Source organism: Lepidochelys kempii, chromosome 4, assembly GCF_965140285.1.
Source record: "Lepidochelys kempii isolate rLepKem1 chromosome 4, rLepKem1.hap1, whole genome shotgun sequence".
Classification (NCBI taxonomy): Eukaryota; Metazoa; Chordata; order Testudines; family Cheloniidae; genus Lepidochelys; species Lepidochelys kempii.
The window spans coordinates 88,116,153-88,143,490 of record NC_136383.1 but is presented as its reverse complement, the minus strand read 5'-3'; the positions used below and the strand labels follow the sequence as shown (position 1 = coordinate 88,143,490).

General features: G+C 41.3%; 1 protein-coding gene across 4 annotated transcripts in view; it reads left to right on the top strand.

Moving 5' to 3' along the window:
* Window positions 1-27,338, top strand: part of CEP135 (centrosomal protein 135) — a 107,823-nt gene that overhangs the window by 30,260 nt on the left and 50,225 nt on the right. For 3 of the 4 annotated variants that reach the window (XM_073341984.2, XM_073341979.2, XM_073341981.1), the window contains exons 7-13: window positions 4,313-4,441; window positions 7,262-7,477; window positions 8,376-8,441; window positions 10,404-10,554; window positions 11,225-11,418; window positions 13,234-13,377; window positions 15,354-15,497. In XM_073341984.2, coding sequence (XP_073198085.1) covers window positions 4,313-4,441; window positions 7,262-7,477; window positions 8,376-8,441; window positions 10,404-10,554; window positions 11,225-11,418; window positions 13,234-13,377; window positions 15,354-15,497 — 1,044 coding nt within the window. The remainder of the gene's footprint in view (window positions 1-4,312; window positions 4,442-7,261; window positions 7,478-8,375; window positions 8,442-10,403; window positions 10,555-11,224; window positions 11,419-13,233; window positions 13,378-15,353; window positions 15,498-27,338) is intronic. The other variant, XM_078852530.1, reaches the window with a different exon arrangement.

Here is a 27,338-nt window from a genome sequence, read left to right as displayed (position 1 = left end):
TCTCTCTCTCTCTCTCCCTCCCTCCCCCACAAAGCCTCTTTTCAGAGAAAGCCTTGCGAATGTAAACCAGTTAAAATAGCTTGCTAGGACTGATAGTTTGTCACTGATTCCCCTCCTCCACCCAAAAAAATTCTTGTGCTGTTTATAGCCCACCAAACAGCTACCCACAGCTTATCTTTGTGATTCATGAAACCCACAGCTATGCCTGCTTTAATTTTTAGTGGGCGTGGGGAAGATCCCCAGATATTTTTGTAGCTCTGAAGGGACAGAAAGGTCTGTTGTTGATTGTGGTAGGGCTGCTGAAAGCTGCCTTTCAGCTGTTTGCTGTTAAGTCAACTCTTCTGTTGAGGAGTCAGTGTGACCTCAGGCCACAAGAAGTAGCTCATTAGTGTAAGATACTTAGATCTAGTCATTTGTGCTTGGGTCTGGGAGCAGGGGAAGTTCGTATTCCACACTGACTTGCTCTCTGCCTCAGTTGCTCTGTTTGTAAAATGGAGGTAATAATCCTAACCTTCCCCACAATGGTAGTCATGTGATTATCACTAGTTTGAAAAGCACCACTTAAGTGCCATGTATAATATTAGAAAGGGAGCTGAGGGAGGACCTTGAGGAGACCGTGGATAGCATGGTGGAATATGTAGGACAGAGAATACTTGGGGTATAGAGAGGGCGGTAGAGACAGTGTAACTCAGGAAGAAATAAGGCAGTGGACAACAAAATGGGAGCAAATGTGAAAAAGAGGAAGATAGATAGATGTTGCCTTCCAAAGAGAGAATGATCAAAGACAGAAATGAGAACAAAATGGTGTGGAGATGGAAGTAAAGAACCAATAAGGAAAGGGAAGAAGCAAAAAAGCACAGATATTAAGTTAAATTAATTTTATGTATTGTGCTTCCCTGGAGACTGAAAATTTTTAGGGAAAATGATGGGATTTTGAGAGATTAAGTTACATCAATATCATTGACTAGTTGGGGTTTTCTAGTTAAATTGGAGAAAAGACAGAGAAAATTACCTAGTCTGTATGTACCATTCTTTATGAACGAGAGCCCTAGCAGCCCCTGTCCCTTAATATATGTTTTTAATGCTCTCTGTGCACATTATCCATCATAATCATCTGGTCTTCACTTCTACCACAGGGGAGAAGTTTGGTGTTAGCCTGAAAATTTGAGGAGAGGGATACAAAAGTCATTCTAATGGTCCTTCCCAAAATTCTAATGCCAGTCCTGTGCAGTAATGTGATGTGATTACTGCGGTGGAAGAGTAATAGCAAAATTGTTTCTCAGGCCCTCCCCAAAATGCAAGGGCTCTCATTGCATATAGTCATAAATGACAGAAACATCACACTGGACTCTTACACTTTTTCTGATACTTTGTCCAATTTAACTTCTTTGATAACTCTGAATAACTCTTAAAGGAGTTTATCTCCAGCTGAAACCGAGGTATTTTCAGTCTGTGGTGAAATGCTAGCAAAACTGTATCCAGCTTCTCCAGAGACCTTCTTTGTCTTTGATTTAAAGGTAGTGAAAGAGGAATAGAAGTTTCAATCTACAGGTGATGGTTGCTTGTTCTTAGGAGATTCTTGTAGGCATGTGTTTTTAATTTGAATTTTCTTGTGGGTCACAAACAAATATCACCTGTAACAGTACTTAAGGAGGTGATGGTGAGCTCCTTTCTCCCTTGTATTGAGAGCTCTAGCCTTAGGCTGTAAACAAAGAAGGCAGGCCAAAGATCCAGGGACCGAAATATCCACTGCCTTTCCTTCAACCATTTGCTTTACCTCCTGCCCAGACCATGATCCAGCCAACCCAGTCCCTTAATTGTCTTTCCTTTGGGCACGATGCAGCTTAAACAGATAAAATAACTCCCTTCCCTCAGGTGCAAAGGTACACCAATTCATGGCTGTTTCAAAAGGCATCTCCCTGAAAGCAGTCTTTTTTCCTGTTAAGTATATTCCTGGATTTCTTGCTACTCCTTATAATCAGGTACTTCCCAGTGCTTTTGGTTGGTCTTGCATGAGTCCCAGCAGCTGATTTTCTTTTGCTGTTCCTACCTTCCAGGCTAGTTGTCTGGAGAGTTAGAGATGTAGTTGTCTTTGTTCTGGATTTCTTGTACATTGCCTACCTGCATAGGGGTCTGACCAGGAATTCTGGTCTTTTTCCAGTCTTTAGATGAGTATTGCATCCAGTCACACCAATTGTGACCTTTTCATACTAGTGCACCAAACGTGAGAATGTCCCATGTCAAAGTCACATCTTCCCTTTGCCACAGCATTTTTCTTCCTTCCTAGTTTGCTTTTCAAAATATTCAAGACAAGGTCGGTAATTCAAATGATCTTACCCCTTACTTTATTTTTTGGTCAGGTAAGATTGTATAAAATTCTTTGTTAGAATTTGAATTTAGTTTAGTTTAGAACAAAGTACTGGGCATCTTGAAATCTTTTCATATTGAAACTCTGTTCTTCTGTTATTCCAAGCTGAGATATCAGAGATTCTTCCCCAAATAGCTTTGGAAACATCAGTTTCCAATACCAGATTGGGTAAAAGGAAGGACGGAAAGAACAGTGTTAAGTCTGACTTTTACAAAGTAAAATCCTTTGACATTCTCTGGTTTTAAAATAATTTCTAAACTCTGATCTTAATGCATTTTCCTCTGAGACAAGCAAATCTGGGTATCTGTAAAACAAAGTGGACAGTACCTACAGGAGCACCAGAAGTAAATGCATCAGTGACCTTAGCAAGCTTGCTCCATTGCCTGAAGCATTGACTCGACCACCTGACATAATCAAATTATAACCTCTTTTCTTTCCCTAAGGAATGTGCAGGATATTAGAGGTGACAAAAATCCTTCATTATCCAAATAAGCATAATATTACTGCAATCTGTTTATGCCTGTTGTGTGGCTGCGATGTTGATAACTTGCACTCATGCATAAAAACATTCCTCATTTGGTTAAAGCCAGTGGCTCTCAACCTTTCCAGACTATTGTACCCCGGCCCTTTCAGGAGTCTGATTTCTCTTGTGTACCCCAAGTTTCACTGTACTTAAAAACTATTTGCTTACAAAATCAGCCATAGAAATACAGAAGTGTCACAGCACACTATTACTGAAAAAATTGCTTACTTTCTCATTTTTCCATATAATTATAAAATAAATAGTTTGGAATATAAATTTTGTACTTACATTTCAGTGTATAGTACAGTATAAGCAAGTTATTGTCTGCCTGAAATTTTAGTTTTTACTGACTTTGCTAGTGCTTTTTATGTAGATTGTTGTAAAAGTATGCAAATATCTAGATGAGTTGATGTACCCTGTGGAAGACCGCTGCATTACCCCCAGAGATATATGTACCCCTAGTTGAGAACTACTGATTTAAGCAATGCTGCTTACAGTTGACTGATGTAGCACATTTGATGCAAAGTATTGGTTAAGGGTACCCTTTGTACGCGTTAGCTGGCACTATGGTAGTATGCCTGAGAAAGCACGTTGGCACATGAATAAGCCACATTATAGAATACCAATACTTAGATGTTTCACTTTTGAATCTGTTTAGTAAGGTTTTTTTACTTTTTTTTTTAATGAGAATGTGCTTGTGGAAAACATTTGCCATTGGGAATATACTTGAAAAACACTTTTTTGCCAATTTATACATGTCAGTCATAATAACCATTAGTAACGAAGACATGATTGAACTCATGCTTTGGATTTTGAAAACATTTATATATTTTGCATTTTGAGTTCTTGAATTTCTGAGATCTGTGCCTTTGTTGTACTTTGCATATGCGATTTCTATTCCCTTTTTGTGCCTATTATTTACTCTTTTAAAGATATGTATTTGATCAGAATATTCTTTTCAAGCAACTTCTCAAATTTAATTTTTACCACAGATTCATTTCTTTTCATTTTAAATGAACACAAACCACTCTGTAGTTTTTCTTGTACTGTTACCAAAAATAAATAAATAAATGGGGGAGTGGGATTATTGGTTTGGGCTGCAGATGGATAAGATGGTGGAGCGGAGAATATTCTTTTAAAATATTGAACATTTTCAACTTAAAAGTGATAAATATAATAAAGTAAGCAGTGGCATTTTCCCAGCCAGGTCACTGCCTTTAATGTTCTGGAGATTTTAAATTTTCAGATTTCCTCTTACAGTATATCATCCAGTTGTATGTTTTTTATTATTATTGTGACAAATAAAAGGCTAGCAACTTTATATTCAATCTATTTAATGTATACAAAAATAGTAGAGGTTTTCCAAGACTGGCCAGGAGATAAATAAGCACTTAAAAGGAATAAATATTTTCTCCCTGAAGGTTGAGCTGAGAGATAGAGAGATAGAACGTCTAGTACTAGCACTGGATGGTGGTCGCTCTCATGATGTTATATCTTTGGAATCCAGAAGTAAAAGTAACGAGAAGCTTATTGCCCATTTAAATTTGCAGGTAACACATTTATGCACATTAGTTTGTCAAGTTTAGAAATACTAGCAACCTATAAATTACTTGTAGCTCCTCTTTTTTTAAAAAGTATGTTTTATGTTAGAAACAAAATCAGCTTAAGATGCTTAATTTAAAATTGCATCATGTCTTTTGTTACCAGTTTATTTTTAAATGACTTAATGTTTGTTTAGAATACTTTCAGTTTATAGCCCAAAGGTCTCGGTTTCTGACTAAAATATTTTGGTATGACAGCTGTGTTTAGTAACTTTCATTTTGTTATGTTCAAACTGTAAAATTTCTGTATGATGTTTGGACTAATTTGAAAACAGTAAAGTTTTTGTTCGGTCCTTTATATTGTTTTCTGTGTGTGAGGGACTGAAACTGTACACTGAAAAGAGAAGTTACTTACAGTTAACTCTGATTCTTCAACTACATTGTCTTTGTAGATACCACATTGTCTTTGGCATCATAGGGTCAGATAATCTGGAAAAGTGGTGCCTTTGAGCCATACAAATGCCCCCTAAATGTTAACCTGTTCATAGCATGTGTAGCAGGAGTATTAATCTGCAAAGACAATTCTAAGTAGGAAGTAGAAATAAGTATCTCAAGAAAAATTTTAAAATTAAACCTAGCAACTTTAAATAGTAACTGTTAAAGAATGATGAAAAATTGAGATTCTGAAATTGAAAATAAATGTGTTTCAAAAGTAAAAAATTGCTTACATTGTTTAACTGAAGATCAAAATTAATGAAGTGAGTAATTTAGGCTGCAATCCTGCAGACACTCATGAAGGTGGGTAATTTTGCTCATGTGAGTTGTCTCATTGAAGTCAATTTTATAAACCCTTTGTACTTATTTTAAAAAATGGTACTGAGGGATAAAACAAAAACAGCAGTAGACCTCTTAAAAGGAAGCATTTATTTGGTCTTAACTTGCATTATTTCCCCTTATTCATAATGTAATAGCACAGTGAGATAATATGGAGTGGAGATTGCAGCTCCTGCTTTATAGGACGACTCTAGCGAGGGAGCCCCCTAAGCCTGGGGAAATGAATGAGGGCATCTATATGGGGATATACATATCCCCATTTAATCCCCTCCCCCCATTTCTGCTGTGTTCCCTGATACTCCAGTTCCCCCATAACATAAAGGGAACCAATGGGTCATGCTTTGTTCCCCTTGTACTGCCAATCCCCTTTACTGCCCCCATCCCCCATGTCTCCTGTGGTCCATGGAACGCATTTCCCTAGCTACTAGCAATGCTTGTCTAAGGTGCCTCGGGGACATATTAGAGGGAGCACTGCTGATAACTATGTATGTAGTTAGCTTATATGGCCCCCATTACTGTAATATCTGAGCACCTCAGAACATTTGTTTTAATTATTCTCTCAACACCCTCGTGGACAATAGAAGTATCGTTATCCCAGTTTACAGATGTGGAACTGAGGCACAGAGAAACTAAGGGTATGTTTCAACTTTGAGATGGGGGTGTGATTCCCAGCCTGAGGAGACGTACTCATGGTATCCTCATTGAGATAGCATGCTAAAAATGCTGTGGCAGCACGATGGGCTAGCCACCCTGAATACATGCCCATTGGAGACCCTACATACATACTTTGGGAAGCTAGTCCTTCCCAGAGCTCATATTGCCTTGGCTACGCTCTGTTTTTAGTATGCTAGCCTGATGAAGGCTAGCGCAAGTATGTCTCTTCAAGCTAGGAATCACACCCCTGTCTCCAAATGTAGATATACCTGAAGTGGTTTGCCCAAGGTCATGCACACAGGAAATCAAGGGCAGAGCAGTGAATCAAACCTGGGTCTCAAGAGTGCCAGGCTAATGCTCTGACCACTGGCCCATCCTTCCTCTCCAGGTAGGCAAATTCCTTCCCTAGGCTACAGGTGTCATGGGTGGCAGTTCAAGGAGGTCAGGAATGTGGGGGTAGTGATATCCCCTCAGTGCCTTTGGTGTGGGGAGAGGTATTGGGGTTGTCAAGGTACATAGTAGGAATGGGGAGAGGAGAGCAAGTGGGGACTTGTGAGGGACATAGATTCTCCATCCATTAATGCCCCCGAGGCTGTAGTAGGGGGGGAATATGTGGAGACATGGATGCTCACTCATTAATGTCCTTCAGAAATGGTGCGGGCTTGCAACCCCAATACTCCAGCTCCCTTAGCTTGGCTATACACTTCCCAGTTTTCTGATGTTTGTTTTTTATTACAATACTAAGGCCAGGTCTACACTACCACTTACTTCAGTATAACTTACGTAGCTCCGGGGTGTGAGTGACGTAAATTATACTGACCTAAGCACTGGTGTGGACAGTTCTATGTTGGCGGGAGAGTTTCTCCCACCAACATAGCTACCATCTCTCATGTAAGTGGATTTATTATGCTGATGGGAGAGCTCTCTCCGGTCACCATAGAGTGTCTTCACTGGCTATGTAGCGCTTCTATTGTAGACTAGCCCTAAGTTTCTTGTAAAGGTGATAGTGGGTCTTAATTCCACACTTCTTTGTTTCTCAGTATTTGGGTTCTGGGAATTAAATTCATGTTCTAGTAAGGCACAAGGAGCATAAAGCACAAGGCACTGTTGGGTGCCTACAACCTTAACTCCATGTTAATAATTTTTTTTATGTTAACTTTTATTATATTTTAAGAATAGGAAAAACTGCAATTTTTTTCAAGGAGAGATGTAGTTTGTTTTTAATGTGTAAAGCAGGTACAGTGATTCAGAATTAGTGGAAGAGGTATTATACTATCTCCTTTAATAATATTTGACATTTTTGTATTTAATATTACTGTTTTAATTATAAATACATCTTAGGTTGAATATCTTCAGCAAACAAATAGAGAGCTTGAGAATCGCATACAAGACCTTTTGGACACCAGACAAAATGTCACTAGTGAAGTGGTTCATTTAAGCAATAAAAATGAAGAACTTTGCCAAGAACTGAGTGAGATAGACCATTTGGCACAGCAATTGGAAAGACACAAAGAAATTGTGCTTGAGACTGCAGACAAGGAAATTGGGGAAGCTAAGGTAAGCAAATACTGTAATTTGCTATGTTGTTATGGATCTGATCCAACTCCCATTCAAGTCTGAGGAGTTGGATCTGCATTTAAAGGATACAAGGATTATTTTCCTACCGCAGATCAAAACACTATGAAATGTACTTAGAATGTTGTATAGAATTTCTCATTGAAAGGTGACTATCCTTACACCATGATTAAATATATATTTTTGTTACTATGGCATCACAAAGCTTTGTCTAGTACTATAAAATACCATAAAACTTTGTTTGGGTTCATCTCTTGGTGCTTTGTGTTTAAGGTTTAAGATTTTTTTCTCTGTTCTATTTAGAATGAGCAGGAAAATGCACAAAATAGACCAGCAAGCATGCTAATGGAAATGGGCTTATTTCTCTTATTTTGTCACTTTACTATTTTAGGCAAGACAATTATTTAAAGAGTAGTTAGCTTCTAGAAGGAAGAAGACTGTTTTAAAAAAAAAATTCTGAGACCAAGAACTCCTGGGACAAGATAGATCTTTGTAACAATGATGATTGGTTTTGGAGGGTTCTGGTCTGAGGAATCAAGCAATTAATCTCTATGTTCTAAGAGGAATATAAGTCTGTGTGCAGCAAATTTTAGACTTTTCCAGTACTTCTGTTCTGTTCTTTATTCAATAAATAACATGGAAATCAAGCTCTCAATCAAGTAAGTGATGACTAGTAAATTCTTAGGTATTAAGTTCAGCTTATGTAGCATTTTACTGGGTATATGTACTTAGAATTTAGCAAAGTAGAAATCACTTTCTAAGTAAGTTGTATATGTCTCACAAAAATATATTGTACACAATATCAAGGATGTTTGATTTTAAAGGAATTATAATTTTGAATACTTATTTTTTATTAATATATGTTAACTTTGATTAATAGAAAGAGATTAAAAGAAAACATAGTGAAATACAGGATCTTGAAGAAACAATAACGAGATTTAAGTCAGTAAGTAAAACAACCTTTTCAAATTGAGGTTTCTTCAGGTAACTCCAATTAAGTTGTGATTTCTTTTTTTTTTTTCTGTCTATCATATCTTGTATAGAATATTTTAACATGCATTCATCCTTATGAGATAAATTGTTAAATTTACAGGAATGAAAATATCTGTTAGCTCTTTTAAAATAGAAAATGTGTATAGGCATGAATATTTTCTATAATATCTAAGAACTTAAATAAAATAGCTTAGAGAGTACATTCCAAAGTTAAAAAGCTGAATGAGCCATCCTATGATTATGTTGTAAATTTGAATAAACGAAAGAAAAAAATTCTGTAGACAAACAGTTTGGTTAAGCATTGTAGTTTTCTTTTTGTATTTGTTTCTACACATTGTATTACAAAGGACATTTCTGTGTAGAGTACAATCTTTTCCTTGTTATAATTTCTCCTTGCCCAATGTCATAGTCCTTAGTTTGTACAGACGCTCCCCGGGTTACGCAATCGTTCCATTCCAGAACGCCTCGCATAACTCAAATTTTGCATAAATGGGAAACTTATACCTCACTGTTACGCCAAAAACCCCCAAAACCTCCTATTTCTAGCTTATGGAACTTTTTCCGTAAGTGCGAATTTGCATAATTTGGGTCTTGCGTAACCTCGGGAGCATCTGTAATGGCATAATTATTTTCACCACACCCAAGCAGGACATCTCAGAGAATTTTTTGCATATAGAAACTGCTCAATCTCTTAATCAGGACTTCCAACGTTTTACCTAGCACTTGCTAGGTTGGAGACAAAGCTTAACAGCCCAGATGAAAAATACCTGCGTCCCCATGTCCTTTAAAGTGTGTCTCCTGTAGTTTAAAACAACACATCATGTAGTTTCAGAGGAGCAGCCATGTTAGTCTGTATCCGCAAAAAGAAAAGGAGTACTTGTGGCACCTTAGAGACTAACCAATTTATTTGAGCATAAGCTTTCGTGAGCTACACGAAAGCTTATGCTCAAATAAATTGGTTAGTCTCTAAGGTGCCACAAGTACTCCTTTTCTTTTTACATCATGTAGTGGCACTGTTTAAGTATTGTATGAAAATGTTAAAATCAACTTTATATAAAATATTTCTTTAAAAAGCATTCAATTAGTAGGATGAGCTAATGATAGAAAAAATATGCACGAAACAGTATTTGACCAGATATAGAACTGGTTGAATACAACAAAATATTGTCATACAAATTATTTAATGCCAATTAAATTAATCAAATATTTTATATTTATGAAATACTGTTTGATCAGACCTGCTTACTAAGATCTCTTGCTTTAGTCGTATCTTCTTTCCTTTGCAGGTTCCTCTCCACTTTTTATTTTTAAATCATTTTTCCCTCTTAATATAGCAGCAGAATGAAACTGATCTGGTTCTTCTTAGGGTTTGTCTACACTTACCAATTCGTCTATTGATGCATCGGTCGTGAATTTAGCTGGACCCACTAAATTGACTGCCGATTGCTCTCCCGTCAACTCCTGTACTCCACTTAAACGAGAAGTGCCAGGGGAGTTGACGGGAGAGCATCTCTGGTTAACATTGCATAGTGTGGACCCTGCAGTAAGTAGATGTAAGTATGTCGACTTCAGCTATGTTATTCACATAGCTGAAGTTGCATAACTTAGATCGATCTCTCCCCGTAGTGTAGACAAGGCCTTAGTTTCATTGCTGACTGCAGGGTTCTGAATGCAGGATATAACATAATGCATTTTTTCTTTACACTTGATTATAGTAAAAAACTGGCACCAAAACAATACATATTCATTAACATTTAAAATTTTGTACATGGGGTTGGTTAAACAGTAGCAACATATGATCATAATTAGAAAGTTAATAAAATTTGAAATTGTTATTAAAATACTTTGCTTAATTTTTACTTAGTGGTACTTTTACGAACCTACAGTACTAACTTTTTCAGTATTTTTATGTCAGGAGTTATGTTCGTGTCGGAGAGAAAAAGAGAGGCTGGCTGATGAACTCTTTGGAAAAGCAGATGAAAAACAAAATTTTGAACTATTGTTAAACCAGCTTGAGCAAGAGAAACAAAGGCTTTCAGAAAAAGTTGAAAACTTTGAAATTATAGGTAAATGTTTAAATATTGATTCTCTTAAATATATCTTTTATGTTGTTTTTTAAAAATAATAAAATCTTAAATATATTTGTCTGTAAGTGGTAATAACACTAAATCAGGATCCTGTTTATATTTGGAATAAAAATAATTGTATGAAGGCTTAAGGTTTTCCATCAAAATATTCCAGCACTGAAACTGTGCATGCATGATATAATTTACCTACAGCTGCATTTTTTTCTGCATGAGGGGTGTACAGAGTTCGATAGTGATTTTAGGCTTTATTTGTGCTAATCTTATTAACCGTGTAGATGGTACATGTCTGTCCTGAATAGTATACTCTAATTGTTAATGCAAAATAAATTGTTATGGAACTGCAGTATACTGATGGTGGCTATTGTTCTATTTATTTTATTTTTTGTGTGTGCATCTGTGTGTGTGATTTTGTTGCATACCTTTCTAGTTGTAATATATTAGAAATACTTCTAAAACTTCTAACTCGTATATAATAGGCAAATACATTTAACTCTAGTTTTGTCAATAATAAAATGTATTCTATCTTCATGATCCTATTTTGTTGTAATATTTAGTAATTGTTGTTGTAACTTGAGTGTGCATTCCTTAAAATAGTCTCTTCTTCATATATACACTAGTTTTGTTATTTCTTGGTTGCTTTTCTCTGCAGAACGAGAACTTGTCTTAGAAGTAGAGAGAATGAGGTTAGAATATGGTATAGCTTTTGGAGACAAGTCACCTTCTCGACTAGATGCATTTGTGAAGACTTTAGAAGAAGACAGGGATTACTATAAAAGAGAGCTAGAATATCTTCAAAAGATGATAAAACGAAGAGCTAGCCCATGCCGTAGATCTCCAGAAAAGGTAACGCTCCCTTTATTAATGAATGGTGGAAACAGCAATGTAGATCTGTTGCTGGAAATATATCACTTCAATTCAAGAAGTGATAAAATATAATCTAAATATTAACTGCAGAAAATTATTTATCCTAATTGTCTTTTTAAATTATATTCGCAACATGAACAATAAGTAACTGTGAACCATTATAGTAATTTTCCCTCTGTTTCAGAGTAACAGCCGTGTTAGTCTGTATTCGCAAAAAGAAAAGGAGTACTTGTGGCACCTTAGAGACTAACCAATTTATTTGAGCATGAGCTTTCGTGAGCTACAGCTCACTTCATCGGATGCATACCGTGGAAACTGCAGCAGACATTATATACATTATATACAGTTTGTGTGTGCATGGGGTGGGGTGGGGGGGTGAGAAAACCTGGATTTGTGCTGGAAATGGCCCACCTTGATTATCATGCACATTGTAGGGAGAGTGGTCACTTTGGAGAGCTATTACCAGCAGGATAGTGAGTTTGTGTGTGTGGTTTTTGGAGGGGGATGAGAGAACCTGGATTTGTGCAGGAAATGGCCCACCTTGATTATCATGCACATTGTGAAGAGAGTTGTCACTTTGGATGGGCTATTACCAGCAGGAGAGTGAGTTTGTGTGTAGGGGGGTGTGGAGCGTGAGAAAACCTGGATTTGTGCTGGAAATGGCCCAACTTGATGATCACTTTAGATAAGCTATTACTAGCAGGACAGTGGGGTGGAAGGAGGTATTGTTTCATGGTCTCTGTGTATATATTGTCTGCTGCAGTTTCCACGGTATGCATCCGATTAAGTGAGCTGTAGCTCACGAAACCTCATGCTCAAATAAATTGGTTAGTCTCTAAGGTGCCACAAGTACTCCTTTTCTTTTTTCCCTCTGTTGATACTCATACCTTCTTGTCAACTGTTGGGAATGGGGGACGTCCACCTTGATTGATTTGGCCTCGTTATCACTACAAAAAGTAGTTTTCCTTCTGTTGATATACACCCCTTCTTGTCAACTGTTGAGAATAGGCCACTTCCACCTTGATTGAATTGGCCTCATTCTCACTGACCCCCCACTTGGTAAGGCAACTCCCATCTTTTCATGTGCTGTAATATATATACTGTTTACTGTATTTTTCACTCTGTGCATCTGATGAAGTGGGTTTTAGCCCACAAAAGCTTATGCCCAAATAAATTTGTTAGTCTCTAAGGTGCCACAAGGACTCCTTGTTATTTTTGCTGATACAGACTAACGTAGCTACCACTCTGAAATAGTAGACTTAATTTCCTTCTTTTACTCTTGACATTTTTTAAGTCTTCCATTATTGCTCAATCTGTAGAAAAAGATCTTTATTTCAAATTAAAGAGGAAAGAAGCAAGAGAGATCTAAGGGTATGTCTATCTGAGTATCTAAGGTACCCTGACATGCAGGTATGTCTATACAACAATTAAAAATCTACAGCTGGCCTGTGCCAGATGATTTGGGCTTGGGCTAAGGGACTGTCTAATTGCAGTGTAGACTTTGGACTTGGACTGCAGCCCAAGCCCGAACGTCTACACCACAGTTAAACAGCCCTTTAGCCTGAGCCCCTTAGCCTGAGTCAGTTGTCTAATTTTTGTATAGACATACCCTACATGTTTTGTCAGGTTTTGGAAAAACTGTTCCTTGTTTGGTATTTACAGTAAAGCATAGAAACCGAATCGGGATTGGGGCTCCATTTTGCTGACTTTTGCCTAGAAATATATATTTTACGGATGTTACTAATAATGTTATCTACTAAATATATATTTAGTATTTTCTGATTTACTTTGCAGAGTGAAAATGTGAAGTTGATCACGAGGGAAAGAGATGAACTACAATCTATGTTGGATAGATTTGAAAAACACATGATAGAAATTCAATCCAATGTCAAATTACTGACTGCGGAAAGAGACAAATTAAATGTCCTTTATGAACAAGTAAGAAATTAAGGGCATGATCTAGTTGCCATTAAATTCATTGACTAACACTTCATAGTACTGTTTATTTTAAAAAAAAAAAAAAAAGCGGGGATTGAGGGATTTGGGGCCTCAACATGGTGGGAGCCTAGGAGCATAGCCCAACCAAGCTATAACTACTGTAGTAGGATTGCAAATTTAGGATTATTTGTTAATTGGGTAATTCCTGATTTTATTGCTTTGTAATAAATTGGTAACTTCAAAGAAATTCTAGTAGTGGCTACTGTGTCTTCCTGAATTCAGTTAGGGTATTTGCTGTGCAAATCTAATTTATATCTAATTTAGATACCACAGTGAGGAGTGTTGTAGAAAATCTTAAATTAGGTAGATAGGAGTTAAAATTGTAATCTGCTTTATTAGTGTCACAAGTTAATATGTAAACTAAGGCTATGTCTATACTTCTCTGTTGTTCGGACTACAGGGGTGTGAACAGCAGTGCACACCAAAGTTCTGTGCTGTAACTCCCCTGTGTAGGCGCCGTGGGAGCAAACTGAAAGGTTCCCAATCTTGTTAGCATCATAGTTCTCAAACAGGACTATGTTAACGTGAATTAGGAACCTTTTAGTTCGTGCCGGCCGAGTCCACATGAGGAAATTAGAACACAGCACTTTTGGTGCGCACTGCTGTTCATGCCCTGTATAGTCCAAACTGCAGGGCAGTGTAGACAAGCCTGAAGTCACCTAATATTTTAAATCCAGTTTTACAGCTTTAGCTGTTTTATAGAATCATACGACTGGAAGGGACCTTGAGAGGTCATCTAGTCCAGTTCCCTGCATTCATGGCAGGACTAAGTATTGTCTAGACCATTCCTGACAGGTATTTGTCTAACCTGCTCTTAAAAATCTCCAATGATGGAGATTCCACAACCTCTCTAGGCAATTTATTCCGGTGCTTAACCACCCTGACAGTTAGGAAGTTTTACCTAATGTCCAACCTAAACCTCGCTTGCTGCAATTTAAGCCTATTGCTTCTTGTCCTATCCTCAGAGGTTAAGAAGAGCAATTCTTCTCCCTCCTCCTTGTAACAACCTTTTATGTACTTTAAAACTGTTATCATGTCCCCTCTCAGTCTTCTCTTCTCCAGACTAAACAAACACAATTTTTTCAATCTTCCCTCATAGGTCATGTTGTCTAGACCTTTAATCATTTTTGTTGCTCTTCTCTGGACTTTCTCCAATTTGTCCACATCTTTCCTGAAATATGGCGCCCAGAACTGGACACAAAAATCCAGTTGTGGCCTAATCAGCGTGGAGTAGAGCGGAAGAATTACTTCTCATGTCTTGCTTACAACACTGGTGCTAATACATCCCAGAATGATGTTCGCTTTTTTTGCAACAGTGTTACACTGTTGACTCATATTTATGCTATGGTACTCTATGGGTTAGCATCCTCAAAAGAATGCTAACTTTAGAATCTTATGCCCTCAAATATATGACCTTTTAGGAAATTTTTGAAGCGACATATATTTTAGAACACTTTCAAATGATGCTTCTACAGTTACATATAGTATATTGTAACTTCTAATTCACAACTCTTTTCCTTTTGAAAAGTAATTAGTTAAGATGTACATACTGTACTTGGAATTTGGAAATAGAAAGGTTAGGAAGATAAGGGAGAGGTAGAATTCATGAGAAGGGGATGGGAGGATAGAAGCAGGAAAGGAAGGAGTAGGAAGTAATGAATGAGAATAGAAGGGGGGTTGGACATAAGGAAGAAGTAAGAAAGAAAAAGCATTAAGTGTATGTTGGGAAAATCAAGAATTCTTTGCCTTTGTACGACTTAAGGAGCATTTTCTGGATGTCTAGGAAACAACTAGAAAGAAATGCAGTATATCTAGTGTAATCAGAATGCTAAAAATCAGTTTGTCATTTTTCTTAACATTATATACAATGTACTATTTTGAATGTATGACTACTACTAAGCAGTACTCTTTTAAAGTCTCAGGATGAATTAAATAGGTTAAGAAGAGAGGCAAAGCATACTTTAGTTTCTCAAAGTCATGTGGAAGAGGAAAGAGACATTGCATTAGCTGACTTCAGAAGAATGATGGCAGAAAAAGAAAGTCTAAAGGAGAAACTAAAGGTGAGCATGTGTTAATATAAATTAATGCTTTTTATGTTAATCTGAGAATATCTACTCTTATGAATTCTGAGAGGGATTTATAATTTGTTGCTTATTTATGCAGTCATAATTATAACTAAGAGCATACAACTTCAATTTTCTTCTCTACTGAACACCACCACTAGATCGCTTGTATAGTCTGTGCAGAATTAATGAGCTTTCTGGAAATTCAACATTTTAAAATATTGCGCTTGTAAAATGATCATCTTATACATCAAAGAATGCATTTGTCAGGAGAAACTATGCATAGGATCAGTATGTATCTGTGCAATAAATATATGGATATAATGTTTCAATTACTCTTGCATGTTTCATTTTATTGGTGCAAAAAAAGCATTAAACCTATGCTCAGTAATGTTGGGGGTTTTTTTTTGTTTTTTTTTGTTAAGCCTCAAGTTATTTTAAGCACTGGACATGGAAATACAGCTACAAAAGCAGTGTCGCAGAAGGGGCTCTGTAAATACTAGATATTAAAAACTGCTCCACAGATATGTAAATAAAGTATATCCTTTCTGGTATTTTATTTGCTAGCTTGGGGCTAAACATTAGAGCCGATTTAATCATTTAATGTCTAGTGTTTAGATTCACTGTGAACATTCTGAAGCTTTAGTTCATTATAATGTTTTGTTTACTTCAATATGATATTCTTTGTGTGTTTTGCCTTGCAACCTGTCACTATGAACACCAAAAGTGAAATCTTGGCCCCATTGATGCCAATAGGAGTTTTACCATTGACTTAAATAGAACCAGGATTTCACTTCTATGTGGAAACATTTCTAACTTGATATTATACTTAGAGCTAAGGTTTTTTTGTTTTTTTTGAGTAATTGTTCATATAGATTCCAATCTTGGTGCAAGAATGGAATCTTTAAAATGGCAGTGTCTGGGAGGTTGGCCTGCACTTTGCATGACCCTCCTGCTTCCCACAGCGGAAGAGACAAAGGATGGTACGACTACAACCCATGCTTGGTTCTTTCTTATCACCTGTTGCTGCAAGACAGAATCCTATGGTATCCTTGTTCCTTGCTTAGCAAGAAACCAGTTAGTCTGCAAAGTTTTCAATTTTTGGTGGTTAAACTTTTTGATAGGTTTTCTTTGCCTCTTGGCTTTTTATTTATCTCAGGTAAAGAGCAATGACCGGTAGGCCCTGCAAATATGTGGATTTCTGTTTTATATCCATGGACCATGTTTGCGGATCGATGCGGATACAACTTTTTGTATCCGCACAGGGTTCTAAATACAGGAGCTCAAAGGCAGGGAAGCAGCTGTCTGTAGTTCATAGCCTGTGAGGCTGCTTCCCCACCTTCCAGCCCTATATTCCCTCTCTCCCTGTATACAGAGAAAGGGGAGGTGGATGGATCAAGACAGGCAGGAAAATCCCCTATGCTCCTATCTGTAGTTTAAGCAGCCAAGCAATGTAGGAAACTTCTCCCAACTTCATTGTCATATCAGGTCAATTGGAGAGGGAGGCAGCTGCTTCTGCAAAGTAAGTCAGTCTGGCTTCCTGACTTTGCAGAAGCAGCTGTCTCCCTCTCCAACTGACCTGTTACGGCACAAATTAATCATTGGCTGGGTAACTGGAGAACACCCCTCTTCTGCTCCCCTAACCCTTGCACCTCCCTCCTGTGCCCACCTGGGAAAAGTGACCTGAGTCACAGAATGCCTGCTGTCATTGCTCCTCTTTCCCTCCCCCATCCCCCCCTCAGCCCCCTAGGGGGCTGCAGAGGATGATCTGCCAAGCCAATAGGTGCCAGGGCTGAAATAAGGCATTGGTTGGCGGCCAGAGAGCATCTACACACACACACACAAATCATGGAGTGCCTGTTGTTGCTCTCCCCCGCCCCCACAGGCCCCTGGAGATACTGGAGAGACAGAAGCTGAATGCCAGAGCCATAGGTGAGGTTTGACGTCAGAAGTTGGAGGGAAGGGAGGCTGGAGCCAGAGTGGGTAGTAGGTGGAGTAGATATGGAAACAAGTCTGGAGTAGGGCCTGGAAGCAGGCTGGAGCAGGACAAGTGCAGCTGTGGGCATAGTACATGTTGAGGAACTGCAGATCTGCTCTGGGTGCCAGGCTTATGAGCAGGGTTGCTAAACCAGCAGCCAGTCAGGTGATTTGGCTACTCTGTCAGTTCCAAGGCAGTGCAGCTAGACTCATTGGTTGCCTAGCAGTGAAGTTAGTCAGGGAGCAGGCCAGTGGTTGGTCTGACCCCTGACAGCACCCCCTTCATTCAGGGTCACTTCCTAGGAATGCTGGGGCTGTGTTTCTTTGGTTAGGCAGGAAGGCACACAGGAGGTCTGGGATCTGGACATGTTCCACAGCTTCTTGTCTGCTCCTCCAGGACTTATCCCTCCCAGTCAATCAGATACTGGAGTCTTCCGCAGACTCAGTGAGAGTCCAGAATCTGCTGGTTCACATGTTCCTGTTGGCCCTTCTCAATTATTGACAGAGGAGGAGGAGTGTAGCGCGGGCAGAAATTCTGGATAAAGGTTTCAAGAGGGAGATGTAGAACATGGGGTGGATCTGAAGCAATTCTGGCAGCTGTAATCGAAAGATTACTTGGTTAAGTTGTTCTGTGTTCTCAAATGGCCACAAGTACTTGTGGTCCAGCTTCATGGATGGACGGCTATATTGCAGGTTTTGGGCAGTCAATCAAACCCTATCCCCTTTCATGAGATTGGGGGTTGGCTGATGGTATCAGCTGGCTAATGGCATGGTGCTTGTACACTGTCTTAGCCTCTTTTAACTGGTGCCTGAATTCTTGATGTACTTGGTTAATGTGCACAGTAAGGTCAGCGATGGCTGTTAAGGGTAAGGCAAGGGGATTTCAGGGTGCTGCCAAAGGTGGAACCCATAATTTATTAAGTGGGGGTCTTCTGAGGTGCAGTATGGGTGGAGTTGAAGGTGAATTCAACATGGGGAATGAATGCCAACCAGTCATCCTGGTGGTAATTTAGGAAGCAGCTTAGGTACTGCTCGAGGACTTGATTGACTCTCTCTGCCTGACTGTTGGTACTAGGGTAGTAAACGGTTGAGGTACAAGGTTGAATGGTCCGGAGGTACAGAAATTTCCATCAAAAGCAGGCAATAAACTGTGACCCCCGGTCAGATACTATGCTTGTGGGCAACCCATGAAAGTGAAAGTTATTGTCTTCAAACAGATGGGCTATTTTGTGGGCAGTGGGGAGGCTGTGACACAGTATAAAATGTGCCATCTTTGTCAGGAGATCAATGACCACTAGAATCCTTGGGAGGGCGGATGTTCCATGATGAAGTCCATCAACACAATGGCCCAAGACTGAGGCGGAATGGAAAAGGGCTGAAGAGTAGTTTCACATGGGATTTTGATCTGGGCACAGAGGTTACAGGACCAGATATAAGTTGCTGTTGAAGTGTGCAGGGCCAGCCACCAGAAACTCCTTGAGGGCTTGGGTGTTGAATTGACCAAAGTGACCTGCCAGAAGAGGATCATGACTGATTTGTAGAACTTGCAGCCTGGGTGAACCACTGGGTATGTAGATGTGCCCCTTATGATACAGAAAGGCAATCTGGGTGGTAGCATTGTCCAGGGCTTCGTGGATCTGAATTGTGAAGGGATCGTTAGGCAGCAGAGAACACATGGAGGGTAGCAGATTATGGACAGTGGTACTCAAAATGAAATTTGACGGTTTGAGGATCATGGATGAAACCCCTTGGTCAAGTTCACCGTACTCCCCATTCTGGGATAATACACCTTTCTTTGCATTCCTGGTTCTGTGACGGTAGGTCACCATCCGTCAAACCAAATAAAGAAGAGGGACCAGTGGGCCTGTTACTGTTTTAGGTGCCAAGCCTTCTTCAGGAATTCCAGGTTCTTGTGATCAGTGAGGACTTGGATTGGAAACCTGACATTCTCCAGGAGATGCCGCCATTCCTTGAAGGCTGCTTTGTTGGCCAGTAGCTTTTTATCAAGGATGTCATTGTTTTGTGGCACTGGTGTGAGCTTACAGTAAAAGGCTAAAGGGTGAAGCCTTAGCAAGAGGAGGAGCTGGCATTATTTTGGAAATCTCAAAACTGACCACAATCATCATTAAACTTGTCTGGAAGTGGGACCTTTGGCTCTTGGGAGGCTGGAGCCAGGGTGGATCCTGGGCTTGTAGGGCTGTTTTCTGCAGGGTGAACACTTGTGCTTGCATTGGCCCATCCACCAATTCCACCAGGGAAAAATTGGCCTGAGTGGGGTCTATGTCGGTGAGGTGGGCCTCATCTATGTATTGGGCTGTTCAAACTGTAACTGACTGGGGTCTGGGCAGTCAGGACTAATGGTTGAAATAAGAGTCCAGCCAATCAGTTAGAGCTTGGTCCAGGGGAGCAGAGTCCAGGAACAAGCTGAGGGTCAGAGGGACAGAAGCCGAATGCCAGAGCTGGAGGGGGAGCCGAGGATCAGTACCAGAGAGACAGAAGCTAAATGTCAGAGCCAGAAGGTAAACTAGACACATAAGCCAGAAGTGAAGCAGAGGATCGAAGTTGGAAGCCGGAGAGGAACAGGAGCAGGTTCAGAAACAAGGCTGGAACAGGACAGGAACTGGGAAGAAGCAGGGCCTGGAACCAGGCTGGACCAAGGTTTGGAAGCAGAAGCAGGGTAAGCACAGCTGCAGGCATGGTACATGTTGATACTCCTGGGGGCATTCTGAACCAAAAAATTAAAAATGCTGCACATAATATTTTAAAATTCTGCAAACTTCTGCAAATCTTATTTGTCAAATAAATGTGGAGCCTCCAGCATGGCATTAGGGAGCACAGGTCACTGGCTTCACAGAGGTGCGAGATCACTGTGCAGCTTCAACCCGCCACCTCTCCCCCACCCCCCCCGGGACATGGACTCAGCAGAAAGGCTGCACCCAGCCCTGACAGTGCAAGGATTGGGCCTGCTCCAGAAAAACCCCAGGGCCCTGCCCTCCTTGCCAGGTGCACCAGGTATGGGCAGGCAGGCTTATCAAGGCAGGATCCAAGTGTGGAGAGGCTTAGTATGGGGGGATGCAGGTATGGGTTGAGAGGATTCTGAGTGGGGCAGTCTGGGTTCAGGCAGCTCAGTGGGAGATCTGGATGCACAGGGGCTTGTTGGAGGGTTCTGGGTGCAACAGTAAGGGACTCTGCAGAGGGTCCAGGTGAAGGTGGTTGGGGCTCAACTGGGGGTGGGGAGTCTGGATGTGGGGGAATAGAGTTTGGAAGGGGGGGGTCTGGTTGTGGGGGGCATAGTTGGGGGGGTCCAGATGCTGGGGGAGTGGGGCTTAGTGGGGTGGGGATCCAGATGCGGGTGGCTTGTTGGGGTGGTCCAAGTGCAGGGGTGTGAGGCTTGGCAGGAGGGTCTGGGTATGAGGGGGTCTGCATGCACAGGGGTTAGGCAGATGGGGGAGCAGTGTACAGTGATCCCTCCCCCTTCAACTGAGGAGCGCCACCCCTCACCTCATTGGCTGGTGCAGTGGGAGTTGGAGAAGAAGCACTGTCAGGATCTATCAGGGTAATTGGAAGGTCATCTGGGTCACGTAGGGTACCACCTGTGTGTCCTCCACACTACTCATGCCAACCATGGCATACTGATCCCTTGAAGAGTAAATCCATACTCCAAAAAATTGGCTCAAACTGCGGCTTTCAGAACCAGATCCCCCATACCAAAGAAACAACTTCCATCTGTTTCAGCTCAACCCCGATTGGTATTGGGAAAGGAGGAATACAGTCGCACAAGCACTTTCCTTAAATACTCCATCCCCGCCATTTCATCCTCCTTGCCAGATGAAGTGGTCAACCCTCTGTCATCTGCCTTGGTAGAAGAGCTGAAGGTCTTTTAGGACTTTCTCTGTCACGTGGCAGAGACATTGAACATCTCCTTGGCAGTCATCCAGGAGAAGCAGCACAAATTGCTGGATATCCTACAACCTTTCTTGTTGAGACAACTCACCATGCCAAAGCCAGCTAAGTTTATCTGGCACACACCAGAACCTATTGTGAGTACATCAAAGGGGACAGACAGAGGAGGAATTAGGTCCATGAAAAGGGATTCAAGTACTTTTACCAATGTCCTCTCCAAGTATTGTTGTAGTTCAGGCAGTCCATGAGACAAGCAAGACCAGGCAAAGGTTTGACATCTTTGGGAGGAAAGCTTACTCTTCACCAATCCTCCAAGTGAAAATAATGAATTACAAGGTGCAACTATCCAAATATAGCTTCATGATGTCGGACAAACTGCCTGTAATTTTAAGGACAAGCTCTTCATAGATTACCTGGAGAAAATAAAATGTCTTATGGTAGCTTCCAGCCCTGACAGTACGCTGAGCAGCAATTAACACAGTTGATATGGCTCTCAGATAAACAGCCACTGCTGTAGCTGTGAGGAGGTCTTTTTAGTTGCAGGCATCAGGAATTCCACATGAAGTCCAGGTTACTATTGAGGACCTCCTCTATGGGGCAATGAGCTCAACATCATCATGGACAACACCCTACACACCTTAATAGTCAAGGGATTCAGTGAGATTCCTGGGCCTATAAGTTCTGCCCCCTAAGAGGAAGTTTCCCAGATAATAGCTACAGCAATACAGGCAGAGGCAACAGCCCCACTATTACTTGCAATAGTAATCCTTGTAGCCCCTGGGGAAGAGACAGCAAATCTGTGGTGGATGACCTTCTGCCTCCTCCTCAATTGTCCCACAATCCAGGGCTTCAAGAAAACATCAGTTTAGATGTACAAGGCGAGAGTTGTGCCAGACCATCTGTGGACCCTTCTTTTTCCATCCCTTCTTTGACACTCACCTGTCCTTTACTGAGAGGCGCGGTCAGGGATAATCTCAGACCAGTGGATCTCTAAGATCATCAGAAAGACACCTTTCTCCTGATCTCTCTTCAGGGACCCTTCTCATTAGAATCTGTTGAAGCAAGAGACAAAACTCCATGGTACAATTGGGAACAGTGGAGGAGGTGCCTCAGGAGTTAAGGGGCAAGGGATTCTGTTTCCACTTACTTCCTATTCCCAAAGAGGACAGAGGGTGGAGACTCATCCTCAATCTTCAGTGCCTTCATTCATTGCTCTGTCTCTCAGCCCCATGATCTGGTTTGTGGTTCTTGAACGTCCAAACCTACTTCCACATTTCTATGCATCCAGGTCACAGGAAGTATTAGTGGCTTCTGGTAGGAACCTCACATTATCAATACAGAGTTCTACCTTTCAGCCTCTCCACAGCACCACAAGTATTTACCAAGGTCCTAGCTGTGGTGGCCATGCATTTAAGATCACCAAGAATCCAGATATGCCCCTACCTGTATGACTGGCTGGTGCGAGGGAAATCCCCTTCAGCACGTGACAGATTCACTTCAGAAGATATCCCACCCTGGGGCTCAGAGTCATCAGGTAAAAATAGACACTGACCTCAACCCAGGGCACTGTTAAATTAAAAGTCAGCATGAACAAACCTCCCTCAAAAGAGGTTTCAGACTATGATAAACTTCATCAATCAACTCTGGTCCCACCCCAGCACTCAGGAGTGAGTTCCTGCCTCAAACTATGGAGGCATATGTCAGTGTGCATGTAGGTCATCCAGCATGCCAGACTTTATCTGAGGGTGAATGCGATCTGCATATCTGCCAAACAGACACAGGAAGAGGTACGTGTTTGTAGTCCCTCTGGAAGTCTTTCTTCTTTAAACTGGCAGACAGATCCAACCCAGGTATGCAGCAGAAAGTCCTTTTCACAAACACCACCAACAAAGACTCTTGTCTTGAATGCCTTTATTCTAGGGTGGGAAATTGTCACAACCTTCCCCTTCCTGGGCATACACCTTGTTCAAAACTGGTGTTTCTGGATTACTAGTAATCCCTCTAAGCTTCCTCTCAGAACACTTTCCTGTGAATATTGGGCAATTCTGGCTGCTTTGCCTAACTCTGTTTCAAGGACCCTGCAGATCTCTTCAGACACCCACTGATTTACTATGCCTGGGACTTTGAGTTTGAAAAACCGGTATACTTTTATTTAACTAGAGTAACCATATCATAAACAGCAACTGCTTTCAGTATTCCTTCTACTTCTGCCTTTTAAAAGGAAAGCCTAATTTTATGAGAGCCCAGTAGTGCTTCTCTTCCTGATCACAATATAGTTCTCTGACCCCCTATATGATCCTGCTCCCCATCTCAGGAGCTAACCAACAGCCCTTCAAATTCAAAACTCCCAAAGTTCCAAACAAACAAACGGACCAGGTGGTGTTTCCATCCAAAAGTCCAAGCGTCTATACACCCAGCACCGTATGTTATTTTGGTGTTCATCCAACAACATACCCCACAGTACAATTTCACTTAGCATCAGTTATCCTATAACAACATATCATATCATATATACCAGTTCAAGTTAACATAATCCCTTCTCAACTGGAGACCACATATATCAATAGAAGGTACAGGAGAGAGGGTAGTCTCTTGAGACCACCCTCCTCTTAAACATTCTGGAGCTCAGGGTTGTGCTAATATGGCTTTCCTATCCCTAATTGAGTACCTGATGATTCATGTAGTCACAGATGATACCACAGTGATGCACTGCCTCACCTGGCATGGGGGAGCTAGATCTCCTCTCACCTCAACCCCTTTAGATTCATAGGTTATGTCTACCCTACGAAGTAGGGGTGTAATTTCCCCTGCTTGTGTACACATACTTACACTAGCTTGATAACAGCGGTGCAGCTACAGCATTACTGGTAGTGACTGGAAAGGCATGGCTGAGTCATGCCGAGTACAAACCCACCCAAAACCAGTAGGTAAGTACTTGGAATGGCTCATCTATGCCTCCACTACCGCTACCCATGCTAGTGTGGCTACGCTGCTATATATACTCATGCTACCTTGATGAGAGCTAGTGCAGGGATGTGTACTCAAGCAGGGGACTCAAACCCCTAGCTCGTAGTGTAGACGTAGCCATAAATTTGAAGGCCAGAAGGGACCACTGTGATAGTTTAGGCTGACCTTCATAACACAGGCCATAGAACTTCCCTGAACTAATACCTGTTTGAACTAGAGCATATCCTTTAGAAAACCATCAAGTCCTGATTTAAAAATTGCCATTGATAGAGAATCCACCACAAGCTGGGGTTACATTGTTCCAATGATTAATTACCCTCTCTGTTAAAAATTTGCACCTTATTTCTAGTCTGAATTTTTCTAGCTTCATAGAATATCAGGGTTGGAAGGGACCTCAGGAGGTCATCTAGTCCAACCCCCTGCTCAAAGCAGGACCAATTCCCAATTAAATCATCCCAGCCAGGGCTTTGTCAAGCCTGACCTTAAAAACTTCTAAGGAAGGAGATTCTACCACCTCCCTAGGTAACGCATTCCAGTGTTTCACCACCCTCCTAGTGAAAAAGTTTTTCCTAATATCCAATCTAAACCTCGCCCACTGCAACTTGAGACCATTGTTCCTTGTTCTGCCATCTGCTACCACTGAGAACAGTCTAGATCCATCCTCTTTGGAACCCCTTTCAGGTAGTTGAAAGCAGCTATCAAATCCCCCCTCATTCTTCTCTTCCGCAGACTAAACAATCCCTCAGCCTCTCCTCATAACTCATGTGTTCCAGTCCCCTGATCATTTTTGTTGCCCTCTGCTGGACGTTTTCCAATTTTTCCACATCCTTCTTGTAGTGTGGGGCCCAAAACTGGACACAGTACTCCAGATGAGGCCTCACCAATGTCGAATAGAGGGGAACGATCACGTCCCTCGATGTGCTGGCAATGCCCCTACTTATACATCCCAAAATGCCATTGGCCTTCTTGGCAACAACGGCACACTGTTGACTTATATCCAGCTTCTCGTCCACTGTAACCCCTAGATCCTTTTCTGCAGAACGGCTGCCGAGCCATTCAGTCCCTAGTCTGTAGCGGTGCATGGGATTCTTCCGTCCTAAGTGCAGGACTCTGCACTTGTCCTTGTTGAACCTCATCAGATTTCTTTTGGCCCAATCCCTAATTTGTCTAGGTCCCTTTGTATCCTATCCCTACCCTTCAGCGTATTTACGTCTCCTCCCAGTTTAGTGTCATCGGCAAACTTGCTGAGGGTGCAATCCACACCATCTTCCAGATCATTAATGAAGATTTTGAACAAAACCGGCCCCAGGACCGACCCTTGGGGTACTCCGCTTGATACCGGCTGCCAACTAGACATGGAGCCATTGATCACTACCCGTTGAGCCCGACAGTCTAGCCAGCTTTCTATCCACCTTATTGTCCATTCATCCAGCCCATACTTCTTTAACTTACTGGCAAGAATACTGTGGGAGACCATGTCAAAAGCTTTGCTAAAGTCAAGGAACAACACGTCCACTGCTGTCCCCTCATCCACAGAGACACTTATCTTGTCCTAGAAGGCAATTAGATTAGTCACGCATGACTTGCCCTTGGTGAATCCATGCTGACTGTTCCTGATCACTTTCCTCTCCTCTAAGTGCTTCAGAATTGATTCCTTGAGGACCTGCTCCATGACTTTTCCAGGGACTGAGGTGAGGCTGACTGGCCTGTAGTTTCCAGGATCCTCCTCCTTTCCTTTTTTAAAGATGGGCACTACATTAGCCTTTTTCCAGTCATCCGGGACCTCCTCTGATAGCCATGAGTTTTCAAAGATAATGGCCAATGGCTCTGCAATCACATCCGCCAACTCCTTTAGCACTCTCGGATGCAGCACATCCGGGCCCATGGACTTGTGCTCGTCCAACTTTTCTAAATAGTCCCAAACCACTTCTTTCTTCACAGAGGGCTGGTCACCTCCTCCCCATGCTGTGCTGCCCAGTGCAGCAGTCTGGGAGCTGATCTTGTTCGTGAAGACAGAAGCAAAAAAAGCATTGAGTACATTAGCTTTTTCCACATCCTCCGTCACTAGGTTGACTCCCTCATTCAGTAAGAGGCCCACAGTTCCTTGACTTTCTTCTTGTTGCTAACATACCTGAAGAAACCCTTCTTGTTACTCTTAACATCTCTTGCTAGCTGCAACTCCAAGTGTGATTTGGCCTTCCTGATTTCACTCCTGCATGCCCGAGCAGTATATTTATACTCTTCCCTGGTCTTTTGTCCAATCTTCCACTTGTAAGCTTTTTTGTGTTTAAGATCAGCAAGGATTTCGCTGTTAAGCCAAGCTGGTCGCCTGCCATATTTACTATTCTTTCTACACATCGGGATGGTTTGTCCCTGTAACCTCAATAAGGATTCTTTAAAATACAGCCAGCTCTCCTGGACTCCTTTCCCCCTCATGTTATTCTCCCAGGGGATCCTGCCCATCAATTCCCTGAGGTTGTCAAAATCTGCTTTTCTGAAGTCCAGGGTCCGTATTCTGCTGCTCTCCTTTCTTCCCTGTGTCAGGATCCTGAACTCGACCATCTCATGGTCACTGCCTCCCAGGTTCCCATACACTTTTGCTTCCTCTACTAATTCTTCCTGGTTTGTGAGCAGCAGGTCAAGAGCAGCTCTGCTCCTAGTTGGTTCCTCCAGCATTTGCACCAGGAAATTGTCCCCTACACTTTCCAAAAACTTCTTGGATTGTGCACCGCTGTATTGCTCTCCCAGCAGATATCAGGGTGATTGAAATCTCCCATGAGAACCAGGGCCTGCGATCTAGTAACTTCCGTTAGTTGCCGGAAGAAAGCCTCGTCCACCTCATCCCCCTGATCCGGTGGTCTATAGCAGACTCCCACCACGACATCACCCTTGTTGCTCATGCTTCTAAACTTAATCCAGAGACACTCAGGTTTTTCAGCAGTTTCATACTGGAGCTCTGAGCAGTCATACTGCTCTCTTACATACACTGCA